The sequence below is a fragment of the Pantherophis guttatus genome, chromosome 3 (genome assembly GCF_059756535.1).
Source record: "Pantherophis guttatus breed Tessera chromosome 3, ASM5975653v1, whole genome shotgun sequence".
NCBI classification, from domain to species: Eukaryota; Metazoa; Chordata; class Lepidosauria; order Squamata; family Colubridae; genus Pantherophis; species Pantherophis guttatus.
In genome coordinates, this window is record NC_142065.1 from 165,319,724 (window position 1) to 165,346,039 (window position 26,316).

Here is a 26,316-nt window from a genome sequence, read left to right on the forward strand (position 1 = left end):
CTGCCAACATCCCACAACCAAAGTCAGCAGGCAAGCTGTCAGGAAGTTTCAAGTCCTATGCTCCTAGGCAGGTAAGTGGCTGCTGCTAGGTTAAGAAGGAAATGAGAGGGTGGGCAAGGCTGTGGAGGAGGGTCAGTGAGGGTGCATGAGAGGCATAGGATGTGGAGGGTACATAAGGGAGTATGTGAAAGTGGCCCTATGGGTTGGGAATGATGTATGAGAGGTGTACAATGAGTTGTGGAGGGTCTGTGAGAAGGATTGTGTGGGTCAAGAAGGATGCATGAGAGGCGATCCATAGATTAGTGAAGATGTGTGAGAGGTGTGGCACAGGGAGGGTACAAAAGAACATGCAAGATTCATTGCACAGGTTGAGCAGGATATGTAACTCTCAAGAGGTCACACACAGATTGGGGAGCAAAAGGCGCTTTGTAGATTCAGGAGAATGCATGGGAATGGGAGATATTGCACAGATTGGGTAGGTAGACGGATTCACAAGTGGTCAACGCAAGCACAAAGGACCTAGGACAGTGGTTCTCAACCTGTGGGTCGCAACCCCTTTGGGGGTTGAGCGACCCTTTCACAGGGGTTGCCTAAGACCATTGGAAAACACATATTTTCAATGGTTTTAGGAATAATTTTATGGTTGGGGGTCACCACAACATGAGGAACTGTATTAAAGGGTCGCGGCATTAGGAAAGTTGAGAACCACTGACCTAGGAGAAGGTGCATGGATGGGCAAGACTTATCCCAGTGATTTTTTTATCTTTGACTTTAAGGGGAAGTTGGCATGGAAAATTGCAAATGGTGATCATATAGTCATTAGACGCTTGGCAACTAGTGATAATTGGAAACACATTGCCAAGCACTCTGGTTGCAATCACAGGACCTCAGAAATGTCTGAGACAACCAGAACTCCAAGGACCAGTCATAGCCATCATTTGTTCAGTATCATTGTAACTGCGCATTGTAACTGTTGAATGAATGGTTTTAAGTCAAGGACCACCCATAAATGTTCGCCTTAAATATATTGAACTCCATTAGTAATTTGTCATCAATATTTTGCCACTTTCTTGTCTACTGTTTACTAGTATGTAATCATGCATTTCCTACATCAGTTTACACTTTAATTGCATTTATTTTATTGATTCCCATCTCCTTGGATAACACGCTTCAAATCCAGGTAGATTTTTTGGCATCAAGTACATTTAAGGCATTTGAATTAAAACATTTGGCATGTTTAAGGATTCATGTCTTTCATTGGTAATTTTGTAATTAATCCGGGCAGTTTGCATCATACTGTAGACAACTGAAAAATAAAAAGATTTCTATTTGTAATGGAACATGAAAATATTTTACTTATATCTTTATATACTTTAAAAACTTACAAACCCAAAAGGAAATGGCTTATACACCTTTTACTCTACTTTATGATACTTTACAATAGGAAAATAAAGTTTTGATCTCTCTTCTTCCTGCTATAATATAGCACTACCAATTGCACTTTCTATTGGCTATAATTGGATACAATTAAGCAGTGTGCTTTTTTTGGCTGCAGGTGAGTGAGATGGAAGTAAATGGTCAGTTTGAATCAGTCTGTGAGTCTGTATTCAGCGAACTAGAGTCTCAGGCAGTAGAAGCCCTGGATCTGCCAATGCCTGGGTGTTTCCGCATGAGGAGCCACAGTTATGTGAGAGCAATCGAAAAAGGCTGTTCCCAAGATGATGAATGTCTGTCTTTGAGATCCTCATCTCCACCTCGCACAGCCACTACTGTGAGGACCATCCAAAGCAGCACTGGTGAGTCATCCTTGGATTGCTCTCTAGTTATAATATTGAATGTTAAAAGGATTGTTTAACCTAAATGGATATTTGATCGCTCGGTCCTTTGAATTCAATGACCCTTCATATCAGTGGTGGGTTTCAAAATTTTTTACTACTGGTTCTGTGGGTGTGGCTTCATGGGCGTGTCATGGCTTGGTGGGAATGGCTTGGTGGGCATGGCAGGGGAAGGATACTGTAAAATCTCCATTCCCACCCCACTCCAGGGGAAGGATACTGTAAAATCTCCATTCCCACCCCACTCCAGGGGAAGGTTACTGCAAAATCCCCATTTCCTCTCAATCAGCTGGGACTTGGGAGGCAGAGAATAGATGGGGGCGGGGCCAGTCAGAATGTTTACTACTGGTTCTCTGAACTACTCAAAATTTCCGCTACCGGTTCTCCAGAACTGGTCAGAACCTGCTGAAACCTACCTCTGCTTCATATCCTGCACAGTCACTTGTATCATTTTCATTAGATACCTCTTAAAAGTTTGTATTGTCTGTCTGCCCCTTTGTGGGTTGTTGCTAATAATTGCATGTAGTCAGAACACTCTGTAACTGCTTATGCTCAGCAGATTAGGTTTTTTTAAATTGATAATATATGTAGTTCTTGATTTATGACAGCAATTGGGACAGATTGCTGTTGCTAAGTGATACAGTCATAAATTTAGCACAATGTCACATGACCATATTGCTTAGAGACAGCAGTTCTAGCTGCTGTGATAACACCAGCTTTTGTATTTTTTGTGTTAAGCAGAAAGAGATGGAAGTCCCAAGCAAGGAACGGGAGGTTTTTTGGGGGGGAGGGGCTGTGGCAGATGAGTACTGGGGAGCACAGATGGCCAGCAAGGGTTGCATGTGGGTACTAGGGAATGCAGCTGAGCTGGGTAGGACCTCAGGCAGGCCAATGAGAGCTGTGGGTGACAATATACTGTGGGCAGGTGTGCACTACAGACAAAGCAGGGAGGAGTGCTGCAGATGGTCACACATTGTGCCAGAATGGGCCACCTTGCCACAGCCACCTCGCTGCAGCCAACTTATCATGGCCAGCTCACCACAGCTACCATATTTTTCAGAGTATAAGATGCACTTCCCCTCCCCAAAAAAGGACAAAAATTTGGGTGTGTCTTATACACCGAATGTAACCCCACCCACCCACCAGCAATTGGCCTCTGACCCACTTTGGCCTCTGCCTCCCAGCAATTTGCCTCCTTACAACATACAGCCCATTTCAGTTTCAGCACAGCCTGATTAGCACAAGCAGCTGATTGTCAGTTGGATCAGCCTCCCGACCCTCAGCTGTTTCAGGCTGCAGGGATTGCCATTTCCTATTGCCACCTTTGCATGCCCCATTTTCAGCCTCTGCTGTTTGCTGCAAGGAGACAAATTGCTGGGAGGCAGAGGAAGATTTTTTTTTTGGTTTCCCCCCCAAAAAAAAGGTAGGTGCGTCTTATAGTCTGGAGCGTCTTATACTCTGAAAAATATAGTAATTCACTGTGGGACCACTCACTATGGCCAACTTATTGCAGGACAACTCGTTGCAGGACAATTCAATCATTCAACTTAATTATTTAAAATAATTTAAAAATAATTTTAATTTTTGTCATTCACATTTCATTTTGTCCTTCCTTTGGCACCTTTGTAAAAATGATTCTATTCCACCAGTTCTTAGATATTAGAGTAACTCTTGCCCTGTGGTGAGTTGTCCCTCAATGAGTTGGCCGCGGCAAGTTGGCCACAGTGAGTTGTCCTAGACCCCACTGTCCAGTGCACACAGGTGAATGCATGCTGTAGAGTACAAGATCCCTGGGATCTTCTACTCCAAAGTGGGTCTTGTTGAGAGAAAAATCAGCAGGAGTGATATATGGAAGCAACTTGCAACCTTCCCTGTTCCCCATTGATTTTGCTTGTGAGAATCTAGCAGGGAAGGTCACAAATGGCAATCATGTGACCACTGCTTAGTGCAACATCATAGTCATGAGGTGGATGCCTGAGTGCCTGGATTGCAATCACTTGATTATGGGATATTGTGACAGCTACAATTTTGCGGACTGGTCATAACTCCCTCTTGTTTAGAGTTGTCATAATTTTGAACAGTCACTGAACAGGTAAAGACAACTTTTGTAATGGTGTAGATCCATGATGGCGAATCTATGGCACGTGTGCCACAGGTGGCACGCGGGGCCATATTAGTGGGCACGCCAGCTCAGCTCTGGGGCACATGCGCATGCCGGCCAGCTGATTTTTGGGCCTTCTGGGCCCACCAGAAGTAGGGAAACAGGCTGTTTCCTGGAGGGCCTGGGGGCGGGGTGGGGAAGGCCCATTTTTCTTTCTTACCTGGCTCCAGATCCTCTCTGTGTATCTGGGAAGGGCGAAAACAGCCTTTCCCACTCCCTTGGAGGCCCTACGGAGGCTGAAAGGGCCCATTTCCCAACTCCCGGTGGGACAGGAAGTGATGTTTTTTCCTGTCCCCAACCTCCAGAGACTCCTAGAGAGGCTCCTAGAGACTCCTAGAGAGGTTCTGGAGGCTGGGGACAGCAAAAAATGTCACTTCCTGTCCCATCGAGAGTTGTGAAATGGGCCCTTTCAGCCTCCGTTGGGGCTCCAAGGGAGTGGGAAAGGCTGTTTTCGCCCTTCCCAGATACACAGAGAGGATCTGGAACCAGGTAAGAAAGAAAAACGGGCCTACCAGGCCATCATGTGCCAGGAGTGGGGGGGAGGGGGAGGGGGTTGCGCACGCATGCGCATGGGCACGTGCGTGCGCAAACCTCCCCCGCCCCCCCTCTCCTGGCACGCGATGGCAAAAAGATTAGCCATCACTGGTGTAGATGGTAACAACATCACACCAAACTTTTCTTTGCACTTATACTTTTAAAAATTTGCATTTGTGCAACTAGCTTTGCTATTGCTTTGTTGAGATGTATCCCCAGAAGGAGTGCTTGACAGCTTGTAAAGTACTTCCAACTGTTTCAAAATGTCGAAGCTTCCATCTTCTCCTGAGAAGGTGGGGAAGAAAAAGAGTGCAAAAAAAGGAGATGGGGAGGCAAATCAATGCATCAAAACTCTAGGCAGGAAAGGAAGGAAAATGAAAGGAACAGAAGAAGCCGACAAGGCTTAGGACAGCGCCTGGGTATGAGTGTACATTCACATGTGCAATAGGGGGAGAAAATGCAGAAACAGGGAGCAGTGTGTATGTATGTGTGTAAAAGAGATGAGAGTTGAGTTAGGTTCATTATAGTCAATAGCACAATAGAAGTATCATCTTACTACCAGTTTAGCCTAATCAAAGTCCATTACCAATATAGCTTCCTGAAAGAAATCATTATTGTATAGCACTTCTGGGCAGATATCTCAAAGATGCTTGGGGTTTTTTTTTCTTCAAAAGGCAACTGGCCTGTTTTTTGAGGAAGAAAGAGTTTTGCTTCTCATTCAAGAAGCTTCATCAGTTGTGCCTGGGCAGTGATGTGTGTGTGTGCATGTGTAAGGATAGTTACTGACAGTTGAGACTGGATGGTGGGGTGTGTGCATGGAAGGATAGATAGACAGTTGAGTGGATGTATGGGGGGGATGGGAGGATAGGTTCTGACAGGATGGGCAGGGAAAGCAAGGATTGTATTTCTTTAAAGTCATTGGTCGTTAGCTCTCTCTGAGAGCCATTGAGGCCACTTGGGGTTTATCTGTGCCTTCAAGGTCACCTAAATCAAGAATGCAAATGTCTCCATAGACATCCTAGGCAGATGTTTCCATCTTCTGAGAAAGTTGCAGGTGAAGATAGTCTTGAAGGATAAAAAAACATCCTTAAACAGTAAGCATGTATGGTTGACATGTCCTCATGACCTTGATGGAGAATACATCTTGGGTATCTTGATTAATGTTTTTAAAGTTTCAGTCATACTGATGTGAATTTTCTTCCCTTGGATCATCTATATAATTTACATTTAAAAATTTTCTTCTATTCCTACTATAACATTATAAAAATACAGAACACTCCTATTATTATTGCATTTTGAGCTGCCATTACTATGATTCTGAAGAAATATGTGTATTAAAGATACATGTGGTCTTCTTAACTATATCCCCAGTATTTGGACTATCAAGATACTAGAAATATTCCAGGCTTGGCTAAAATAATTACCACCTGATTTTCAGCAGTGATGTGTTGTAATGTATTTTGTCTTTCAACTTTTGATTTGTTGTGGATTAGTTAATGTTGTGTCTTTACATTAGCAAGGAAGCTTTTTAATAGGATATTATTTTGCATATACCTTAATTTTCCAGATTCTTTTTTGTTGTTATTGTGGTTATTATTTAATACTTGAATACTTTTTATATTTCTTTTTATTAATTAACTTATTAATTAATTCTACTAATTAGTTTAGCAAAAGGACTCAATTAAAATAATAAATAATCTGATTTTTGTTGAAACAGTAAGTCTTAACAATTTAGGAATGACATAACAATATTTATTTTTTCTAAACCTATCTGAAATAGCAATAGCAATAGCACTTAGATTTATGTATCGCTTCACAGTGCTTTACACCCCTCTCTAAGCGGTTTACAGAGAGCATATTGTCCCCAACAATCTGGGTCCTTATTTTACAGACCTCAGAACAATCTGGATCCTCATTTTACTGACCTCAGGATGGAAGGTTGAGTAAACCTCAAGCCTGTGAGATTCGAACTGCCAAACTGCAGGCAAACAGCAGTCAGCAGAAGTAGCCTGCAGTACTGCATTCTAATCACTGTATTATCACGGCTCATACCTGCATCATTAAATATCTGCATCATTAAGATACATAATTATCCTGAGAATATATTGATCAGAAACTCCATTTGTATGCATTCAGGCTACACACAGAAGCTAAGAAAAGTTCTCTGTGTGTTCTCTTAATCAGAATAACATAAATTTTAGAAGGTCGTATCTTGATTAGTGAATTTTCCCACACTAGGATTTATTGCATAATGAGGATATTAATAAGCCAGTCTTGCAAACTTCATAAACTATCTATCATGAGTACAATGTAATGGCATTAAACTTAAAATTCAGCAAAAACACTTTTAAAAAATTCTAATTTGAAGAAATTATATAATGAACCCAAGGAACAAATCATGCCTTGGACTGCACCAAAAGACTGGCAGAATTGAACCATGAAAATTCTTTTGACAAGTAAATTTTCACTTTTCTTTTGAATCAGTCTTAAAAGCCTTTTCCCTACACAAAAGCCTTAATGAATAATTATACTCATTATAAATAGCCCACATGCCTAATATACTTTCTGTGCATACAGTTTGCATGTGGGGGGGGGAATCATATTTCAAAACCAAGAAATGCTAGCACTAATTTTGATATAAATTGAAGAACTGAAATGCGATGGACCTCTTCAAATAAGCACCTAGGCCCTGTGGTTCTTTTTGAGTTCTCCCAGTGGTGATTTGATTTGGCAATAGTTGTTCTTACTGCTTCTTGTCAGTTATTGGATATTGTGGATTCTGCATTTGTTTTTACTGCTGTGGGTCACTAGAATAGCTAGCTTTGCTTTTTTAAAACTGTTTATCCAAGTCAGATTACATGTCTTGCTTTTTTATACATTTGATTTTCTTATGTCTATACAATGGACAGCAATCAGCGATTTCACGCAACTTATGATATTGTGTCCATTTAGCTACTTCTAACTTTTGTACACATAAAAGCATCTCTCATCCTTATGGAAACTTCTCTGGAAAAGTAAAAATGCATTCGACCACTTAATGCTCTGTTGCATGGGCTTGCAACTCTCTTGACTTTTGGCATGCTGGATGTAACAATTCCAAAAGTCGGAATAAGAATACAATGCAATTAAAATTGAACAATTCAGTAGTGTTTACATGATTATACCATATATTTAATAATTTCTCCAAAATTATAATTTGATGATAATTTTCTGCCAGCCATTCCCAAACTCTAGAGACACCTGTCAGTCTGCAGCTACCAGTTCTATTGTTCTGGTTTAAAACTTCGCTTTTTGCAATGTTCTGACAAGCAAAGTCAATGGAGAGGCCAGATTCACTTAAGAACCATGTTATTAATTTAACAATTGCAGTGATTCATTTAACAACTCTGGCAAGAAAGGTCATAAAATGGGGCAAAACTCACTTAATCAAATAACTTAAAGCTAGTTTTAATGCAGTTAACGTAGTTTCATGGATCATGCCTTATGATCAATCAGAATCATAGCAGCATTTAAGACTAATTAGCAATTTGGAAATATATATTATAATTTTGGCATACTTCTACAGTCTGTCCTCGATCATATTTTCCTAGTATTAAGCTGCATATTTGTCTGATGCTGAAAATCATCAGTGTTCAGTACAGAAAATCATTTTTACGGCTGCCACAAGCATTATTGAAACTCTCAATAAATTATATCTGCTTTATTTCACTGCTTATTGGCACTTATCAAATAACTCCAATAGCTTAGCAAATCAGGCTGCACCATTTAAGAAACTATATTGATTCTTTTTAGCAGGATTTGCCCTTTTATATCCATATGATTGATAAGTATTTTTAACTGTTTCTTTCCCCCAATTTACCTGAATCAAGTTAGCTGCCCTGTAATTTCCGGTAAACTCTCCAACAGCTGTATAATTATAATACTATTCAAACATTGGAAAATGAATATCTGAAGGCTGAAATTTAATTTGCCTCTTACATAGCAATTTCCTAATACAGAGGCCAGTTTAAGGATGCTTTACAAATTTTGGTGGATCATCAATGTCTATTGTCTTAATTTTTTGGTGCCTCTTCCCAAAAGTATTGATTTTGGTATAAGCACTTGCTCTATATTTTCTATAATAAAAACAGATGCAAAGAATGGGTCAGTTTAGCAATTTCCATATGACTTTGAATACCCAGCTGACTCTTAGTTCCAGTTACTTTTTATTTAAATTGGTTTTTTGTTGGTGAATAAAAGTTATCAAATCCCACTTTTCAAAATCCCCTTTGCCCCCCTGCAGGTACATTTCTTTAGTACTTGTATTTCCGTTGTCCATGTCTATGTTCTTATTTTACCATCTCGACTTTAACATTAGGCAATTTGGGCAGGTCACCCAATTAATTTCCTCTTTATCCAATTTGTTTAGGGGTGTGGTGTGGTAATTTTTTAAAACAAATGTGACCTATCTTGATTTTTTACCTTATGATTCTTGATGAATGTATCTTTTCTTTTATGTACACTGAGAGCATGTGCACCAAGACAAATTCCTTGTGTGTCCAATCACACTTGGCCAATAAAAAATTCTAATCTAATTCTAATCTAATAGCCACCAAACGGCCTTGTTTAGACTAACCAATTGGTTGGGCTTGGACCAGAGGATCATCTCCAGGTAATGGTGGGGAATATTCATGTTATCTGGCAGACAAAGTTACTTAGATTGACTGAGACCAAGTCCTAAAAGAGTTGCTCAGGGAACAATCTTGCAATGTTATCTGGACTGAGTTTGATTCTGTCCTGTACAAGGACATGGCAGACAAAAATTGTCTGTTAGACCTTCCAACTACCTGTTAGATCCTGGCCCCTCCTGGGTTATTAAACAGCCTGGGTGATGACCATGGGATGGATTCGTGTGGCAATTTTGACCTCTTTGATAGAAAGGGTTGTCTAGCTTTGAGAGGTAGTTATTCCTGGTTATTTCCTGTTATTTATTATTATATATATATGAATATAATATAATATAATATAATAATAATTATATTTTTAAATTATAATTAAAATTATAATATTTTTAATTATATTTTTAATTATAATATAATTATAATATAATATAATATGTTAGTTATTTCCTGTTGGAAATTTATTGGCCGATTTCTTATCTGTGGCAAATGTTGTGGAAAAAGTGGTTGGATGACATCTACAGAAGATCTTGGAGGAAAAAGATTATTTGGATCCATTTCAATCTGTCTTCCGACCAGGATACAGTAAAGAGACATTATTACTCATACCCAGTGGTGGGATTCAGCCAGTTCGCACCACTTCGGGAGAACCGGTTGTTAACTTTCTGAGCAGTTTGGCAAACTGGTTGTTGGAAGAACTCATTAGGGCAGAGAACCGGTTGTTAAATTACTTGAATCCCACCACTGCTCATACCCACTGATGACCTCTGGCAGAGTTGGAATGGAGTGCATCCTTTCTAGTACTTCTTGTTTTTCTCAGTGGCTTTCAATAGTATTAACCACAGTATCCTTCTGGACTGACTGCAGGAGTTAAGAGTGGGAGGCATTGTGCTCCAGTGGTTCATCTCCTTCCTCAGTGGCCAGTTCCTGTCAGTGCTGACAGGGGAAAATAAATTGTATCTGAGTCCCTCATGTGTCAGCTGCTTCACAGTTTGACGCCCTTGTTGCTCCTGTTCAAAATCTGCATGAAACAATTGGTGAGGTCATCCACCAGTTTGGGGTGTGGTATTATCAGTATGTTGATGATACTCAACTTTATATCTCTAGCCTGAAACACACAGGTGAAGCTGTTAGTATTGACCCCTGTCTGGAAGCTGTCTGGACAGGGCAGAACAAATTTTGGCTCAATCCTAAAAAGACTGAGTGGCTGTAGCTGTTTGGAACCTTGAGCTGGGGATGTTATCATCTTTGGTCTTGGATAGGGCTGCACCTCCCTAATCAAGACTGGTGCACAACTCAAAGAGCAGATAGCAGCTGTGGCCAGGAGTTCCTTTGCACAGATTCATCTTGTGTGCTAGTTGTGCCATTTCCTCAGTTAGAGGAACCTTTCAGTATCAGGATATTTTTTTAGGGTATGTGTATTTAATGTGATATTTTTCTTCCTTTAGTTTTATGCTCCCTTTTTAGACAATAAAATTGAATAGAGGATGAAGGAGTAACAGTCAATTCTTAATAAGCCATTGGCTTAATCCATTTGCTGTCATATAATGAGAGATGGCCAGAGTCCTGTAAATTGAATATAGTAGTTCTTTTTAGGAATCTTAATCATTTTCTAGGCTGTTGAATGTGCTGTAAGTTTTTAGTGACTTCGTCAATCAATGTTCTATTACTATTAGGAGTGCTGGTGGATTTAAATAAAATGACCTGGTTTCTAGATTAACGAGTGGAATGGCATCCAGATATCATAGCATTTTCAATGTCTATCAAATAATAAACTTATAATTGTAGTTAAACACTAGAGGGAGATATTGTTCTTTTGAAGACTTTAGCAGAAGAGCTTTGAACTTCACAGAATTTATTGAATTTATTTATTCTGGAGTCAAATGCAAATTAAAGATTTTTAATCATCTTTATGGAGAAATGTTGACAACTTTAAATTCTAATAAACATTTTGTAACTCTGCAACTATTATTTTAGCATAACAATAAGTCTTATTAGGATTCCATGTGAATTTTGTTTGAGTTGAAATATTGGAAGGCTTTGAACTATTTCTTCTACCTTAAACACCATCCCAAGGCATGGGTTTTTCAGACAGAACTCTGTCTTTTCCCCTCTAATAGACTGTATGATGATAATGAAAAACAGGACTTAAATTTCCAAAATCTTTCTCAATATATATATATATATATATATATATATATATATATATATATATATATATATATATATGTTTTCTCAGGTATATATATATATATATATATATATATATATATATATATATATATATTTATGTAAGTTTTCACGGGTATGTATGTGTGTATAGTTAATATTTCGGGTTTCTTCCCGTGTAATTGTGGATATATCCCTAAAAGGGTAGAAGCGACGTTTCGGCAGAATCCCATCTGCCATCATCAGGCTTATGCCAGTAGTCATTTTGCACTAACATTTCTGCCTCTTAAGGCGTCCTTAAGATAGAAATAGCTATCTGAGTCTCCCAGAAAGCAACACAGAGTTGCAGTTTGTCAGCAGAAAAAGGGCCCAAGAACTTGTGAATGAGATTTCACAGAACCTAGGGCTGAAGAACAACTAAGTTTACATAGGTAAAACCTGGCTAGAGAGAATATGCACATAAAAGCCTATGAAAAAAGAAAAAAGATATATATATATATATATATATATATAGAGAGAGAGAGAGAGAGAGAGAGAGAGGGAGGGAGGGAGGGAGGGAGGGAGGGAGGGAGAGAGAGAGAGAAACAAATCTGGGTTCACTATTCAACATTCTGAATAGTGAACCCTACCCAACCTACCTTCATAATTTTTTCCCACTACTTGTAGAATTCTGTGAATGTAAGGAGATGTTTGAAACTACACTTTCAGTGTTCCCAAAGAGGTCATTTAGACTGAATTATATCTCTCAAATATCCAAATATTGCTAGTGGTTGGGAATTATGCTGAAAACATGCAGGTTACAGCCTAAACAATATAGAGAACAGCAGAGATGGCTATTCCTGGATAAAGAAAATGGCATGAAAATTTGTGGTTGTAATAACTCTATACAAATTGATTCATAGATATAAAGAACAACCTGGGGATAATTTCTGTTTAGGGGCTGATACATTCTCTTCTGTACCATGGCAATAGTGCAGCATAAAATGGAGTTAGCACATAACATATAATTTTATAAAGAATACCCATGCTTAAGGAAATGACACTGTGTATATGAATCATATTCGGTTCTATGCTATGCCAAGCCTGTACTTGATTTTTCTAAGTGTGTTTTAAGCTAAAGATAGTTTTACCAAAGGAAGAAACAAACAAGCCTGAACCTTTGGAATGCATGCATTTAATTTTGAAGTAGCAATGCCTTGACTGACCTCTAAGAGACATGATGGAACATAGCATTTGCAACTCTTTGAACTGGTACGGTGGCATGATCTGCATGAAGCAGTTTTCCCTTATCTAAAAATGTTTGTTTCTTTTGAAAATCCAAAACAGTTCCAGTAACACTAAGTTTAAAGGGTTACATATTACAAAATAACTGGATTTGCCTAGACTAAATTATTTATTCTTTTAATCATATATGTTTTCTTGAAAGTCAAAAACATTACAAGAACTGTGAAGTGTTCTAATAAGGAATGTTTAATTGTACATTTCTCACATAGAAAATTTCAATCTCACCATGGCTTTATATTGATTTTTAAATTTCTTGCACTAGAAATATCACAGATGTGAATTGTTCTTATATTTAGTGATAAAATATTTTCTAAATTCTTATAATTTAGGATTTTTTTTCCTTGCCACGATTTCAGTGTCTGCTTAAGGGAAGGAAAGGTATTAAATTGAAGAATTATATAATAATATTTTCAAAATGTAACAATCCAATTTTACATTTGATTTATTATATTTAATTGATTCATTGATTAGAAGCAAAATCTATTTTGTCTGGATATGCTTACCTTCAAGTAAGCATGCAGGATTATAGCCAGGCACTACAATCCATTTATCCTTACGTAGGAGTAGTTTTTTTTTTTTTTTTAATTTGATTTATATGCCGCCCTTCTCCGTAGATTCAGGGCGGCTTACAATGCGTTAAGCAATAGCCTTCATACTTTTGTATGTTGCTTATTGCCCCAACAAACTGGGTCCTCAATTTACCTACCTTAGAAAGGATGGAAGGCTGAGTCAACCTTGAGCCTTGGAGAGATTCGAACCAGCAGTAATTGCAGGCAGCTGTGTTAATAACAGGGTGCTTAGACCACTGTGCTATCAAGGCTCTTTTGGTGTGTGTGTGTGTATGTGAGTGAGTGAGTGAGTGTATAATATGCATATTACAGTTATTTTTTTTCTGTAGAATGTATTATTGTCATGATTTTATGGCAAGTTTTAATATTTCAAAATAAACAGTTTGTAAATAATTGCCTATCAATTGCATTAGTAAATTATAGTTTTATTGCAAATTGGCTTATTATATATGCTATAGCTTCCCTTTGACAACTTTGTGGATGGTAATATGTTGCAGCCTATTGCCCCAAAACATTCTCAAAGAAGTAATAGAATTCAGTGTGAATTTCACCTTACTCTTCTTTTGTCCCAATCTAATGAGCAATGTATGGCTGCCTGTTGCATTATCCAGTACAGTAAGTCCAGCTCAAGTTCCTGATTGATTTATGGTTTTTGAAGCAAACCATAATAACATACGTACATAATGACCTCCTTTTCCTTGGCAATGTTGCTTAAGAATTATAACTCTGAATGTAATCAATTCATTGACTATGCATTTTTCTTAATGTACTGTGCAATTTACAGGCACCAATTGTTTATGTATTTATTAAAATTTACAGATTAATTTTCTGAAAAGAAAAATCCCTTTATAATATACATTTTTGTCCGGATTTGAGATTCCTGTGTTATCAAATCCAGCTATAACCCCAGCTGCAAGTGATCAAAAATCAGTTTCCTTTTCTCCTCTCATATCTCCTCCACTCAGCTCAACTGTTTCTCTAGTTACACCAATACAGATTTTTTAAAACATATAATTTGGAGCTTCTTTGTCAATTCAGCTCCTTTCCAGATGGGAAATCAGAGCAGCATGTCATATTTTCTGATCTGAGAAAATAAATATTTGGGCATAAAGGCTGTGGAATCTCATTTTCTTCACTGATTGAAAAAATTACTCTAGAGGACTGTCCTGTGATCAACAAGCAGAACTGGTAAGGGGAAACAGGCTTAAACTACTATAGAAAGGATATGAGTTCTGGCTGGAATCCCAGGTTTGCTCAGGAGATCAAAGGCTTTTTGCTTAGCTTGTGGAGTACTTGGAAGAGCAGCTGCCCAGTAGCTTGTCAGCATCCTGCTTCCCCTCTCTCCTCCCTCTTGACAGCGGCCAGCTGGTTCTCTTCCCTTCCCACATCAGCTATTCAGTTCTGTCAGCATCTTCCTTCCACCAGGACTTGCTGCTTTGTTCTGCCAAGTGCTCTGCTAAGGCAATAGCAACAGTGTCAGTGATGGCACTTTTTCAACTTCTTGCAGAATTCTTTCGTTGTGTATGGATGCATTGTCACTGTTAACCATATTAAAGATTATTACCATATTTTAAAATGTAGTATATTTCCTCAAGAAGCTAGTTGGATTTTGGAAATCAATGTTTATTTTTTAAAACGTGTATGTTACTAAATCACTATTGACTCTTGTGACAGCAAGATGGTAGTCTCCTGTGGGTTTATTGCTGGGGGAGGCAAGGGAATAGCCATCTTGCTCAAACTATGGTTAATGCCTTCAAAAAGATACTTCCTTTTCTAATCACTTTTAGAAATTGCTTGTTAACTGCTTTGCAACAATTAGGAACCTTTGGATTCATGCATATGAAAACATTGGGTGACTTACCTTTGAACCTTAGGGGAAAAAATTATATGCAAGTTTAAAGTTTTAATTTTTTGTGTTTTGAATAAACACCAAAAGAGCTGTTAGAACTTTTATTTTGGAAAATTACAAAAAGACTAAGGATCCAGAGAGATTTGAAATAAGATTATGGAATTAATTATAATTAATTACTTATTTAAGTATTTTTTCCAGAGGAAAATACTTTTATTAACAGTCTTTTTTTAAAAAAATAATAGGGTGGAATTTTGAAGGTTGGACACTAGAGGGAACTAGAAGGAACTAAATATTAAAATTAAAGGAGAAGAATACTTAAATTTGACTTATTATTATAGAATGGAACAAAATATTTTAACATTGGACATACTGAAATATAGTTTTGAATAATGGATCCAGAAATTAATTTTAAGAGTGTCTGCCTGAATAGATGGACTATATTTATAATATATTATGGAAGAGGAACACGTTTTACCAGACAAGACTGAGACTGATCAGTAAAAGGAAGGAATAAAAAGTTAGTTTACTGGATTAAGATCAAAATAGATATGTTGTTATCTCTGGTAACCTTTGATTTACTTTTGCTGATTAGGACTGAAATGATGAAGTTTTTAACAATTTATCAACAAGAGATCACATATGGGAAGAATACATCTTTGTTGCATTTTAAGAGAAGATGATCAGTTACTAAAATGCTAATCCACACCAACACTGGTCAGCAGCACAACACCTCTGTGTGTGTGTGTGTGTGTGTGTGTGTGTGTGTGTTGCACATCAAAAGTTAAAGAAATTGTTAACTTCTGTTTTCCTTACATAGGTTGCTAGCGTGTTCTCTTCTAAACAAAATATGCTTTCCAGTGACTCTCCTGGAGCATAATATATTATAGGACAGGAAAGAGCAGAACTCAAGATGGCTAAAAACAGGGTAAAATAAGCAGCTGTTTCCTGCATGTCCTCAAGGGACAAATGAGAAGGCTGCAAAGCTATGTCTGAAGCTGTTTCATGCCAAGTGTGGCACATATCCTAAACCCTAAATACATATTAGCAACTTCTGTGATTTTTTTTTAATTTGAAACAAAAATGAAATCTAATGTTCTGTGGGTCTTACAGTACATGCAAATATGTGTGAAAACAGAAATACAACTGCAGATCTGAATAAAAAATAAGTTCTGAAAATGTAGCTATGGCTCTATCTTTTAGCTTATGAAGTGGGTAAGGTTACATAAAAGAGATTTTTCTTTGTATTAATAACTTCATTGAAAAGGTGGATAAATTATGTATTTATTATGGCTGTTCACCGCCCTGAGTCCTTCGGGAGTAGGGCGGTATACAAATATGAAAAATAAATAAAATAAATAAATGCTTATCAAATTTGCAGATGACACAAAATTGGGTGAATGTCTAAGATATGAACAATCAAAATGATCTCAATAGATTAGATGTATGAAAGTATCAAAATAATAATGAATACTATTAAATGCAAACATGTATATATAGGAAACAAAAATCCAATGCACAGACATATGATGGGGCATATTTGGCTTGGTTCAAATCATTGGAGAAAATATCTCAGAATAGTGAAGGATTGTGAATTGAATAAAGGTCAGCAGTATGGCCCTCAGTTTGATAGGAATGAGCACATTCCTGGGGTCTATGCCAGAGTCTCATATGCCTTTTCTTTAATCTGTCTTAATTAGTGAAAATCATGATTTGACTCCTAAGGATCCCACTATTCCAGGAGTTTCAAACTCAATTTCATTGAGGGCCGCATCAGGGCTGTGGTTGACCTCAGGGCTGTGTGTGTGTGTGTGGCTGACTGGGTGGGTGTGGTCAATTGGGTGGGCGTGACTCCACTCACTGGACGTGGTCGACTGGGGGAGCATCGCCAGCTTGACACCACTCCCCAAACTGCTGGCATGTTTCCTCTTCGCACTGGGTAGACCAGGCTGAAGCCACACTGTCCCAATGTTTTCTCTTCGCATTAGATAAACCAGGCTGAAGCCACACTGGCCCGATGTTTCCTCTTGCATTGGGTAGACCGGGCTGATACAACGCAGGCCAGCCCCTTACATTTTCCAGGATAGCCCCGCAGGCCGGATTTGACCACATCCCTGCATGCATCCCCATATGTGCTTGACATTCCTGCACTATTTAGTTTCATCAAATGACCCTAAGGGTAGTGAAGCAAGGAAGAAAATTCCCTATCAACTTTCTTAACATGATGTAACATATGAGACAATATTATATATCTCTGTCATAACTTGCTTGCCTTTTAACTTTCCTCCAACCACTGAAAATTTGGATTTCTATTTTCTGTATCTTTTCCGCCCCACCCCCACCCCCACCCCCATCATTTTTGAAGTACAATTAGATTTACATGATAATATTTCAAGTATGGTCACACCGTGCATTTGTGTACAGGAAATAGTGCCTTTGACAGTTGAACATTCTACACTATGGAAGTCACCCTCACAACTCTTTTTCTGTCCCTGAGGAAAAAAGATCATGATTTAACTATGTATATAAATTCTATGATATGTATAACATCCCACTTCTTTATGAAAGTACAGAAATCCTTATACAGTTCTGAAAGGAAAGAGACAAAGACTAGATTAGGTGACACCTTTTGCTTCACAGGCGTTTTGAGTAAATGGTCAGATTTCAAGTTTCACACCTTTTCACATTTAAACAAAGAACAATGTGGCAATACAATACCATGTAATACAATACCAGAAAAGCAGTTTAAGCAACTGGCAATTAATTACGTGTTTATTACAAGAAGATTTACATTTGCTCAATTATTAATGTGTTTTTAATAATAATAATAAAGGTATGTTTTCAATGATGGAAATTGCTGATAACTTCAAAAAAATTTAACAGATGCAACTAAATTCTCCTAAGAAAACATGTAAGGATTGCTTTTTCAGGTATACTAAAATCTTCACAATTCCATGTGTACTTGTTTCAGAAAATATAAAAATGAACTTGGTAAAAATCTCCCAATTCCTAAGAGAAGTTGCTGCCTTGCAATAACATATCCCTACCAGAAAAGTGAGCTTTTCAAGCAAACACAAGTGCCAGGTGGCAAGAATGGGCTAAAAAGACTATGAAACTCGGCTAAGGTTGGCATTTCAGATTTGCTTGGTAGGGAAAGAAAGAGTAAAAGATTATAAACTGGGTCTAAGAAGATGGGTTATTTCTTGAACAGGACATTGTGGTTTGATGTTCCATTTTCAAAGACTGAAACTTCATAGAAGACTATTTGTTTTAAAGATGTGTCCCTAAGAGCTTAAAGCAGCAGGTGTGAATGGATTTAATCAAATTTCCTACTATTCTGGTGTGTCAAGAGATTGTCTTCTGACATTTGCAACTACTTGTCTGCTCCCTTCTTCATTACATGAGGGGTCTCTTACCTATAGCATTCATTGGTATTAGCACTTTTGAAATCTAACATGTAGTGAGTCTATCTTCGGAGAGTTCTTCACACTTCTTTACATGTGCCAAGCTCCTTTGTTATGGCAAGAGATAGGCCTAAGAGAAAAAGCAAATGGAAAGCTATTCACTTAGCACATTCATTGTTAATGCCAACGTTGGCTTGGCAACCTTCATGTAACCTAGGTTCCCTAGTCCTTTGATTGAATCTTTTACTTGCTGAAGCAATAGAGAGGGTTACTTAGTTGGCATTAACTAAGATATTGTACAATAGATTATTGGATTTATTAGAATGGTTTTATCTGGGTCCTGAGGTGATCACAATTGAATTATCAATAGGGATCATTTTTGTGTAGTTGGTATTCAGATTTAACCAGGAATCTACTATCCTGGACAAAGGTGTGATACTGTAGTTATTTCTGGGCATTAAGAATCCTGAACTTGTGTTTAATGTATTTCGGGGGGGAAACTAAAACTGACTACTATCATTAATACAAGTAGCAGATTAATGTACTTGCAAAGTACATACTCTAAATGTTTTTTTTTTCTTACAAAATATTGATACAACTTGAACTTTATATCTTGGTTTCTTCTTTTTTAGATTGTAAACTGATCTATTGCCAATCTGTTTGATGTATCTAAATACCAAGGGTCTTCTTGCATCACAAAGACAACAAATAGTTTTTCTAAATCATGTGTTTATAAAACATAGCATGTCATTCTGAACTGCTGTGTATATTGTCATACCTAAGAATGAAGAACAACATGTAATTTCTGAGTAGTTTCCATTCTATTGTTTGCCTACAAACAGAAATCTTGCCAGACTAAAACAATTATCTTGCAGAACTATAGATATACTCTATGAACTGCTAGAGCGGAACTGTCTTTGCTCTCTTCCTGCCTATTAGACATTTGAAGCTCTGCTGCCTCTTTGCCCTCTGGGAGACAGCCCCTCCCTACTGGGACTCCATACTACATTCCACCATAATATTTGCATACAGGTATAATGAAAGACAAACAGTTGTGAGAAAGAATATTTGCCTTTAAATCAGTTTTGTTCACTCCTGGTGACAGCCTGAAAAAGTCACTGAGACTGCCTTGGCAAGAATTTGGAAGTGGTTTGCAGTTACCTCTTTCTCAGCTGAGAGAGAGTGACTGGGACAAGGTCACCCAGTTGACTTTATGCCTAAGGCAAGACTAGACTTCAGTCTCCCAGTTTCTAGCCTGATGCCTTAACCGCTATACCAGACTGGTTTTCTATAATGAGAGAGTATATGTCAAATGTAATAAAATGATTTAATTTAAAAAAATGTCTTGTTAGGTATTGTTTCTTTTCAACAATCTTCACTTCTTTCTTGCTGAGAACTGACAAACATCTCCATTTACACAGCTGCTAAAATAAACAAATCAAGGCACCAATAAACTGCTCTTTTTCTGCCAAGTATAAAGTAATTTGCAACCACCTGAGCCCTAAAATTCAAAGCCTTTGAACTGCCAGCCACTAAGCCTTTCCATGCTAGTAACTCTCAGCTGAAATACAAAATAAACGGGTTTTTTTTTTTTTTCAAATTTGCCTCTTTTTCTCTTGTATGTGACTTCCACATGCTTTCTGTTATTTTCTACTCTGGTCATTGCTAAATAAAAGTTTGCAATATTTAGTATTTCCTATCAGTACCCAGCTCATAAATACAGTCAATCTTTCACTGTTTCTCAAATTTGTGTATATAGACTTCCACCTTTTTAAACATACGCTACTTTCTCTTCTAGTCAGCTTAAACACCAGCCTTCTGTTCAGTCAGAACTCTTGAGTTAACAGAGCTGTTTTGTATATTATTCTATTATATATCTGTTAGCCAAACTTTTTATTATGTCATGGAAGGTGGCATAAAGTTTCATTTCCTGAAACCAGGCAAAACTGAGAGCTTTTGATGGAATAATAGGAATATTGTCTTTATTTTTCTCTGACTCCTCTATGAATAAACCTCTTGGTCATTTTCATCATTTTTATTTATTTAGCATTCCGTCATCTTCAGAACATAATTAAACTTCTCAATCTGGTGCACACCATATCTCCTAGATTTGTGATTCATGGATTGCGCAAGGCTGTGCTTCACAGTTCATAACAGCTGTACAGTATGTGTGTATATTTGTACTTTTAACTTTATTTTCTTTTGTAATTAATGACTGGCACTCCTTTTTTCAAATTCCTGCCCCATGACTAAGTTATCTAAATACACTAACTGCTAAAGAAATTTCCTCTTGGTCTAAAAATTTGCCCTTCAGGTAACATAACTGAAATTTAAAAATCCCCATTTAGTTGTTTTAAGAATTATGAGAAGATTAAGATTGATGTTATGCACAACATAGTGGAACATACCAGGTTAAGAGAAAATGACACATGAACTCTTGCTTTTCCCATTTTTGCATTTGAGCAAGCAAGAGAAGGAAGAAGGAAAGTAACTCTATCTGCAGAATGTACAGGTTTTCTAAAAGCAGCTGGTTTATTAGCCACCTCTCTCCATTTAGTTGATCTGGCTGTCATTTGTTTTGACTATCATTTACCCTAGCCAAAAAGGGAGTGGGTCCTTTTCTGTGAAGATTTCACACATTGCCTTGCAGTTGCCTTGCCCTGCCAATTTCACTTGGCTCCAGAACAACAACAACAAAATTATTGCATCTCTTTTTTTAAAAAAACACCTTTTTTAAAATGTTGCCGTTTACATAAAATGAAATGCCTTTTAAAGAATCAGCATGTTGCCATGATTCAAGTTGCTAGGATCTTGGAGTGTTTAGAAATAAATCCAAGGCATGGACTCCATTTGCTTCTTAGCGCTTAGGCACCTGAAGATCTCTGGCCAGTGCTGACCTTTAGAAGCTTCCACCGGAGCTTTTGGCTTCTTTTTTTGTAGTTCCAGCACAGGACTGGCAAATAGTGTGCATCATTTCCAGTAGAAAAGCCTGAGCTTTTTCACCCACCTTTCTGCCCCTGCACTCCACCCACATTACGATTTGCTTTCTGTCTGCTTCTGAACTTTATATGTAACTTCAGGAACTAAAAGATTGCATTATCTAAAGGATTGCATTCAAACAGCCTTCCTTTTGTAGCTTTCTCTTCCTGTTCCTCTTGTCTTAATACATAACATTAATTGAACGTTGTATTAACTGAAGGATTTCTGACAAACTCAGAAGTATTTACAAGAATCTCTTTAATATTTGTGGGTGGATGTGGGTATCTGTATATAATATTTCATAAGAGAAAGTGAATTATTGCTTTGTTCTGCAAAAAGATAATGGGAAGACTGATAGGAGACCATATACTAATTATAAAAAGTTCAATTCTTTCTTTTAGCATTTGAATTTGAGCAAATATGAAACTGGAAATGAAAGGAGTTTCTAAAGAGTATATTGGTCAGTGGAAAACAAAAATGAGTTCTTATCAACTTGTGAGCTTGTACTTTCAGTCACAAATAAGTAAATACATGTCTGAAAATTAAAACATATTCAGATTTGTATTACCTGCCTAATTAAATTTGCATTGTCATATATATATATATATACAATAACACAATTTATTACACTGATATATAATATATTATATATATTGTACTCCTCACTTTACAATGGCAATTAGAACTGCAATTGCCATCATTAAGCAACAATCATAAAGTACAAAGCACAATGTCACTTCAGTGTGCCACCCAGCGGTGGCAATTCTGGCAGTCTAAGTTACCATTATTAAGCAAGGACCATGTGGGTCATTAAGCAAGTACCCCGCGTGATTCCAACTTCCTGCTGACTTGTGAGAAGCCAGCAGGGAACATTGGAAATCATGTCCTTGATTTTCTGCTGTATCCTAATCACAAGCCAAGCACTGAGTGCCCAGATCATGATTATGTGACTGCAGGAAAGCTGTGATGGCGGAAACTCCAAAGACAAGGATAAGTACCATTCATTCAGCACTATTGTAACTTTGAAGGGTCACTGAACAAATGGTCATAAGCCGAGGAATACTTGCACTGTATTAATATATACTATATTAACATATATCAGAATATGTTGTCCAAAAGGGAGTGTAGGTTTTTTTTTAATGCCTAATGACAAGTATAAAAGAATTCTGAAATGAAAAACTTGTTTGTATATATAAGCAGAAATTATTTCACTTACCTTCTTATTTTAACATTCACTTACTTTGAACTGATTCATAGAACATTAAAATCTATATCCATTGTTGTTCAAATATTTTTTGTTTAATTATCACTATCAAAATTTTCAAGAAGCAGAATTATTTGAATTTGAAGTATTACTGTAATGCCAGAATGACCTTGGTTAGAACAGAATACCATGTTTCCCCAAAAATAAGATCCTGTCTTATATTTTTTTGAACTCTGAAATAAGCACTTGGCCTTATTTTCGGGAAGGTGTTATTATTTTGGGGCACATGCCGTCTTACCTGATTTTGAGTTCTGTCTCTCTAACCCTAACCAGACCGGCTGTGCATGCATTTAAATATTTTTGGGGATGACTTATTTTCAGAGGAGGGCTTATTTTGGGGGGAGAGTTTATTTTTGGGGAGGGCTTATTTTTGGGGAAACATGGTAGAATAAACAGAACATTCTATAATTCAGTTATGTTTTATGCAAATAGGGCAGCACAGAGATGTACAGTTAAAATTATATGATAAAGTGCTTCTGCCTCTTGAGTATGGTTAGTATAAATAATGTCTTATTTGAATGGGATTAGTAGTTTATCATATCTGTGTAATGGTAATTATAAATATTATAAACAGATATGTATTAAACCAACAAAGTCTAATTCTCTGTATATTAACCATATTTAAACAATGCAATTTTTAAAAAGTGTTTTAGGAGGCGTCTTTCTGCGTTTCTGAGCTTGGTCACAAAGTTTTAGTGACTTTATGGTAAAAAGTTTTCCATTCTGGTATAAACAAATCGTTATTATGTGTTTATGAAAAAAGAATACTAATTACATATGTCCATATGTGTTTGCATTGTAGTTTCCTCTTGTATTACCACCTATAAGAAGACACCGCCTCCTGTCCCACCAAGAACCACCACCAAACCTTTTATCTCCATCACAGCCCAGAGCAGCACAGAATCTGCCCAAGATGCCTACATGGATGGACATGGACCAAGGGGAGATATCAGTCAGTCAGGACTTAGCAATTCTACTGAAAGCTTGGACAGTATGAAAGCACTCACTGCTGCTATTGAAGCAGCTAACGCACAGATCCATGGTCCTGCCAGTCAACATATGGGCAACAACACAGCTACTGTCACCACCACTACCGCCATTGCAACAATAACTGCAGATGACAGAAAAAGAGATCATTTCAAGAAAAACAGATGTCTATCCATTGGAATTCAGGTATGAACAAAATAAGGGACTATATTACAGTTCAGTGTCTTAACTGGTATTGAGAGTCATTTTTCAGCCACTCGGACAGTCCAATCATTAAACTCTTGGTTTTGGTAGTTCCCCTGTTTTACTTTGGTTTAGGTAACTCATATGCCAATTAGAATCACTTTAAGCCCTTCAGTTTTTATTCATTATATGTAACGATTTATTGAAGCTTCTGGCTGTTTAATATATTCTTATTTGAATGAGCACATAGAAACCTAAACCTCTGATTCATAACCCTGCAGGAGTGAGGAAATCATGAATGAAATCATTGAAAGGGAATGTGTAAAGCAGTGATTTACACTGCACTATCACCAGAGACATGTTTTCTGCCAGTTTAGCTGAATTGTCACTGCTTATTCATGCATCACATGTTACTCACTTCAGTGCAGCAGCTTTGTTCTATTTAGCTGTTAAATCAGCAGGGAGGGCCCAAGGATGATCTGTCTGATTCACCCTGTTTAAATAAATTATACTCTGAGTTTATTCAAACTGATGAGCAACTAACTTTCTCCCTAAGATGACCAGCTTCACCATGGGCTGAAGTATTTACCTGGGTGATCCTTTGCATTTTGAAGCTAAGTGCCCTTTCCAGTTGAAATACAGATCCAGAGCAATGCACAAGATCAAATGGAACAATCCTCAACAACAACAACAAAAAAATTGCTGTTACAAATGGTTCCAGAATCTACAAAGCAGACAGAACTGTTGCAGGGGCTCTAGGAAAGTTTCTGAACAAGGTGAAAGGGCAGCCTAGCAAGCAGTGGTAGTTCATCTTGTTGTTTCTATTGTTGTATTTTATCCACTCTTTGTCTAAGCAACCAAGGATGGCACATGAGAGTTTTTTTTCCCTCCAATTTCATTCTTGCCACAGCTTTCGGATTATGCCCAAGTGAGTTTAGTGGCTGAACAAAAGTTTTCATCCAGCTCCTCTGATTCTAATCTGGCTCCCTAAAAACACCTGTCAAATTATCTCAGTTGTCACTCCTTATACAAATAGATTAGATTTTTATTACACTGGCAGAGCAAGAAATTCAACAAATAAAACTTAACTAAAGTCCAAGAAAGAATATAAATGAGATACGGTTCCTTTATTACACCAGAGCTACAGTTAGTATTATTTGCCATACTTAGAATTAAGGCAAACTATTCTTTGTTATCTTACTATTTATCTTCAGAACGTTGCTTTTTAAATAAATTACCAATCACAGCTGGGCAGGCTGTTAACAATTCAAGTAACCTCTTTTCTTTTCATTGTGGTAAATATGCTATTAAGCTGGGATGTACAAAAAGTTAGAATTGTTGTTCAAACAACTATCAAGCCACTTAAGGCTATAGTTTATTTATGTGGAAAGGAAAGAGAGGAAGAAAACTAGCAATATATTATTTGCAGTCTCAAAATGCTTAATTATGTACACAAAAGTAGGAAGGGAGAACAGGTAGCAAGTTCTTGGGAAGTACAGTAGAAAAACTCATTGTAACTCTTTCTCTGATACCTTGTGTTGTTAATATATACATTTACTCCTGTTTCTTATTTGGAATTTGGATTTCATATTACAGTGAAGTTTTCCAGAGAAGATGATGTTATACCAGCAGTGTTTCTCCTCAACTATAGGTTTGTCCAAAGAAACAAACAAATTCTAAGAAATTTAATATTCAATAGATACATGAGCATAGATGGCATTTTAAAAATGGATCTTACTATGAAGCTAGTTACACATTTGCCCTTAAAAAAAGGAATAAGCAGATAAGCAAACTACCCATTATTTTTGAATGTACATGCTGTCTTTCTCCAAAATGTTTAAAGAATCATAAGTAGTAATTTCCTACAGCAAATCTACAAGGAGGTTAAGCTGAGAGGTAGTGGTTGATTTAAAATCATCCAGTAAACTTCGTGGTCAAATAGGATCCTGAACTGGTCTCCAATATCCATTGTATGATATTGATTCTCATTCTTCTCATCCTGGATACAGTGTCTTATATACAATAGAGCACTTTCCATTTTCTGTCAATTATAGCCTAGACTCAAACCCACCTACTATATGATTGCCATTCTGGAACACTTTCTGGTCTTCAGGTGTGACTGTAAAGAACGGGGGAACTACAGAGCTGCATCTGAAGAACAGCTAAAAATAATGTTCTACTCCTGTGACATTTTTTGTTATTTTTAAGATCTAAATCACTGTATATGAGGTAAACCCCTTTCAGAAAGGTAAATAATAGTATATTGTATATTCTCCTTAAAGAAAAATGCTTCATTGTCCACAGTTGATATTCTAAATACATTTACCAATTAGTTAAACAAATGCATGGAATGTACATTCAGTTACAGGGAACCCTATGTACATTCTAATGATAATAGAGTTTCTTTACTTTTAAGTAAAGCACTTTTGCTGCAAGTTAG

The 26,316-nt window shown here is 37.2% G+C and overlaps 1 protein-coding gene across 4 annotated transcripts in view; it reads left to right on the plus strand.

The window, feature by feature from the left end:
• DLGAP1 (DLG associated protein 1) overlaps positions 1 to 26,316 on the plus strand; it is a 274,487-nt gene that overhangs the window by 227,690 nt on the left and 20,481 nt on the right. For all 4 annotated transcript variants that reach the window (XM_034429524.2, XM_034429526.2, XM_034429527.3 and 1 more), the window contains 2 exons: positions 1,556 to 1,796; positions 23,509 to 23,879. In XM_034429524.2, the coding sequence (XP_034285415.1) occupies positions 1,556 to 1,796; positions 23,509 to 23,879 (612 nt within the window). The remainder of the gene's footprint in view (positions 1 to 1,555; positions 1,797 to 23,508; positions 23,880 to 26,316) is intronic.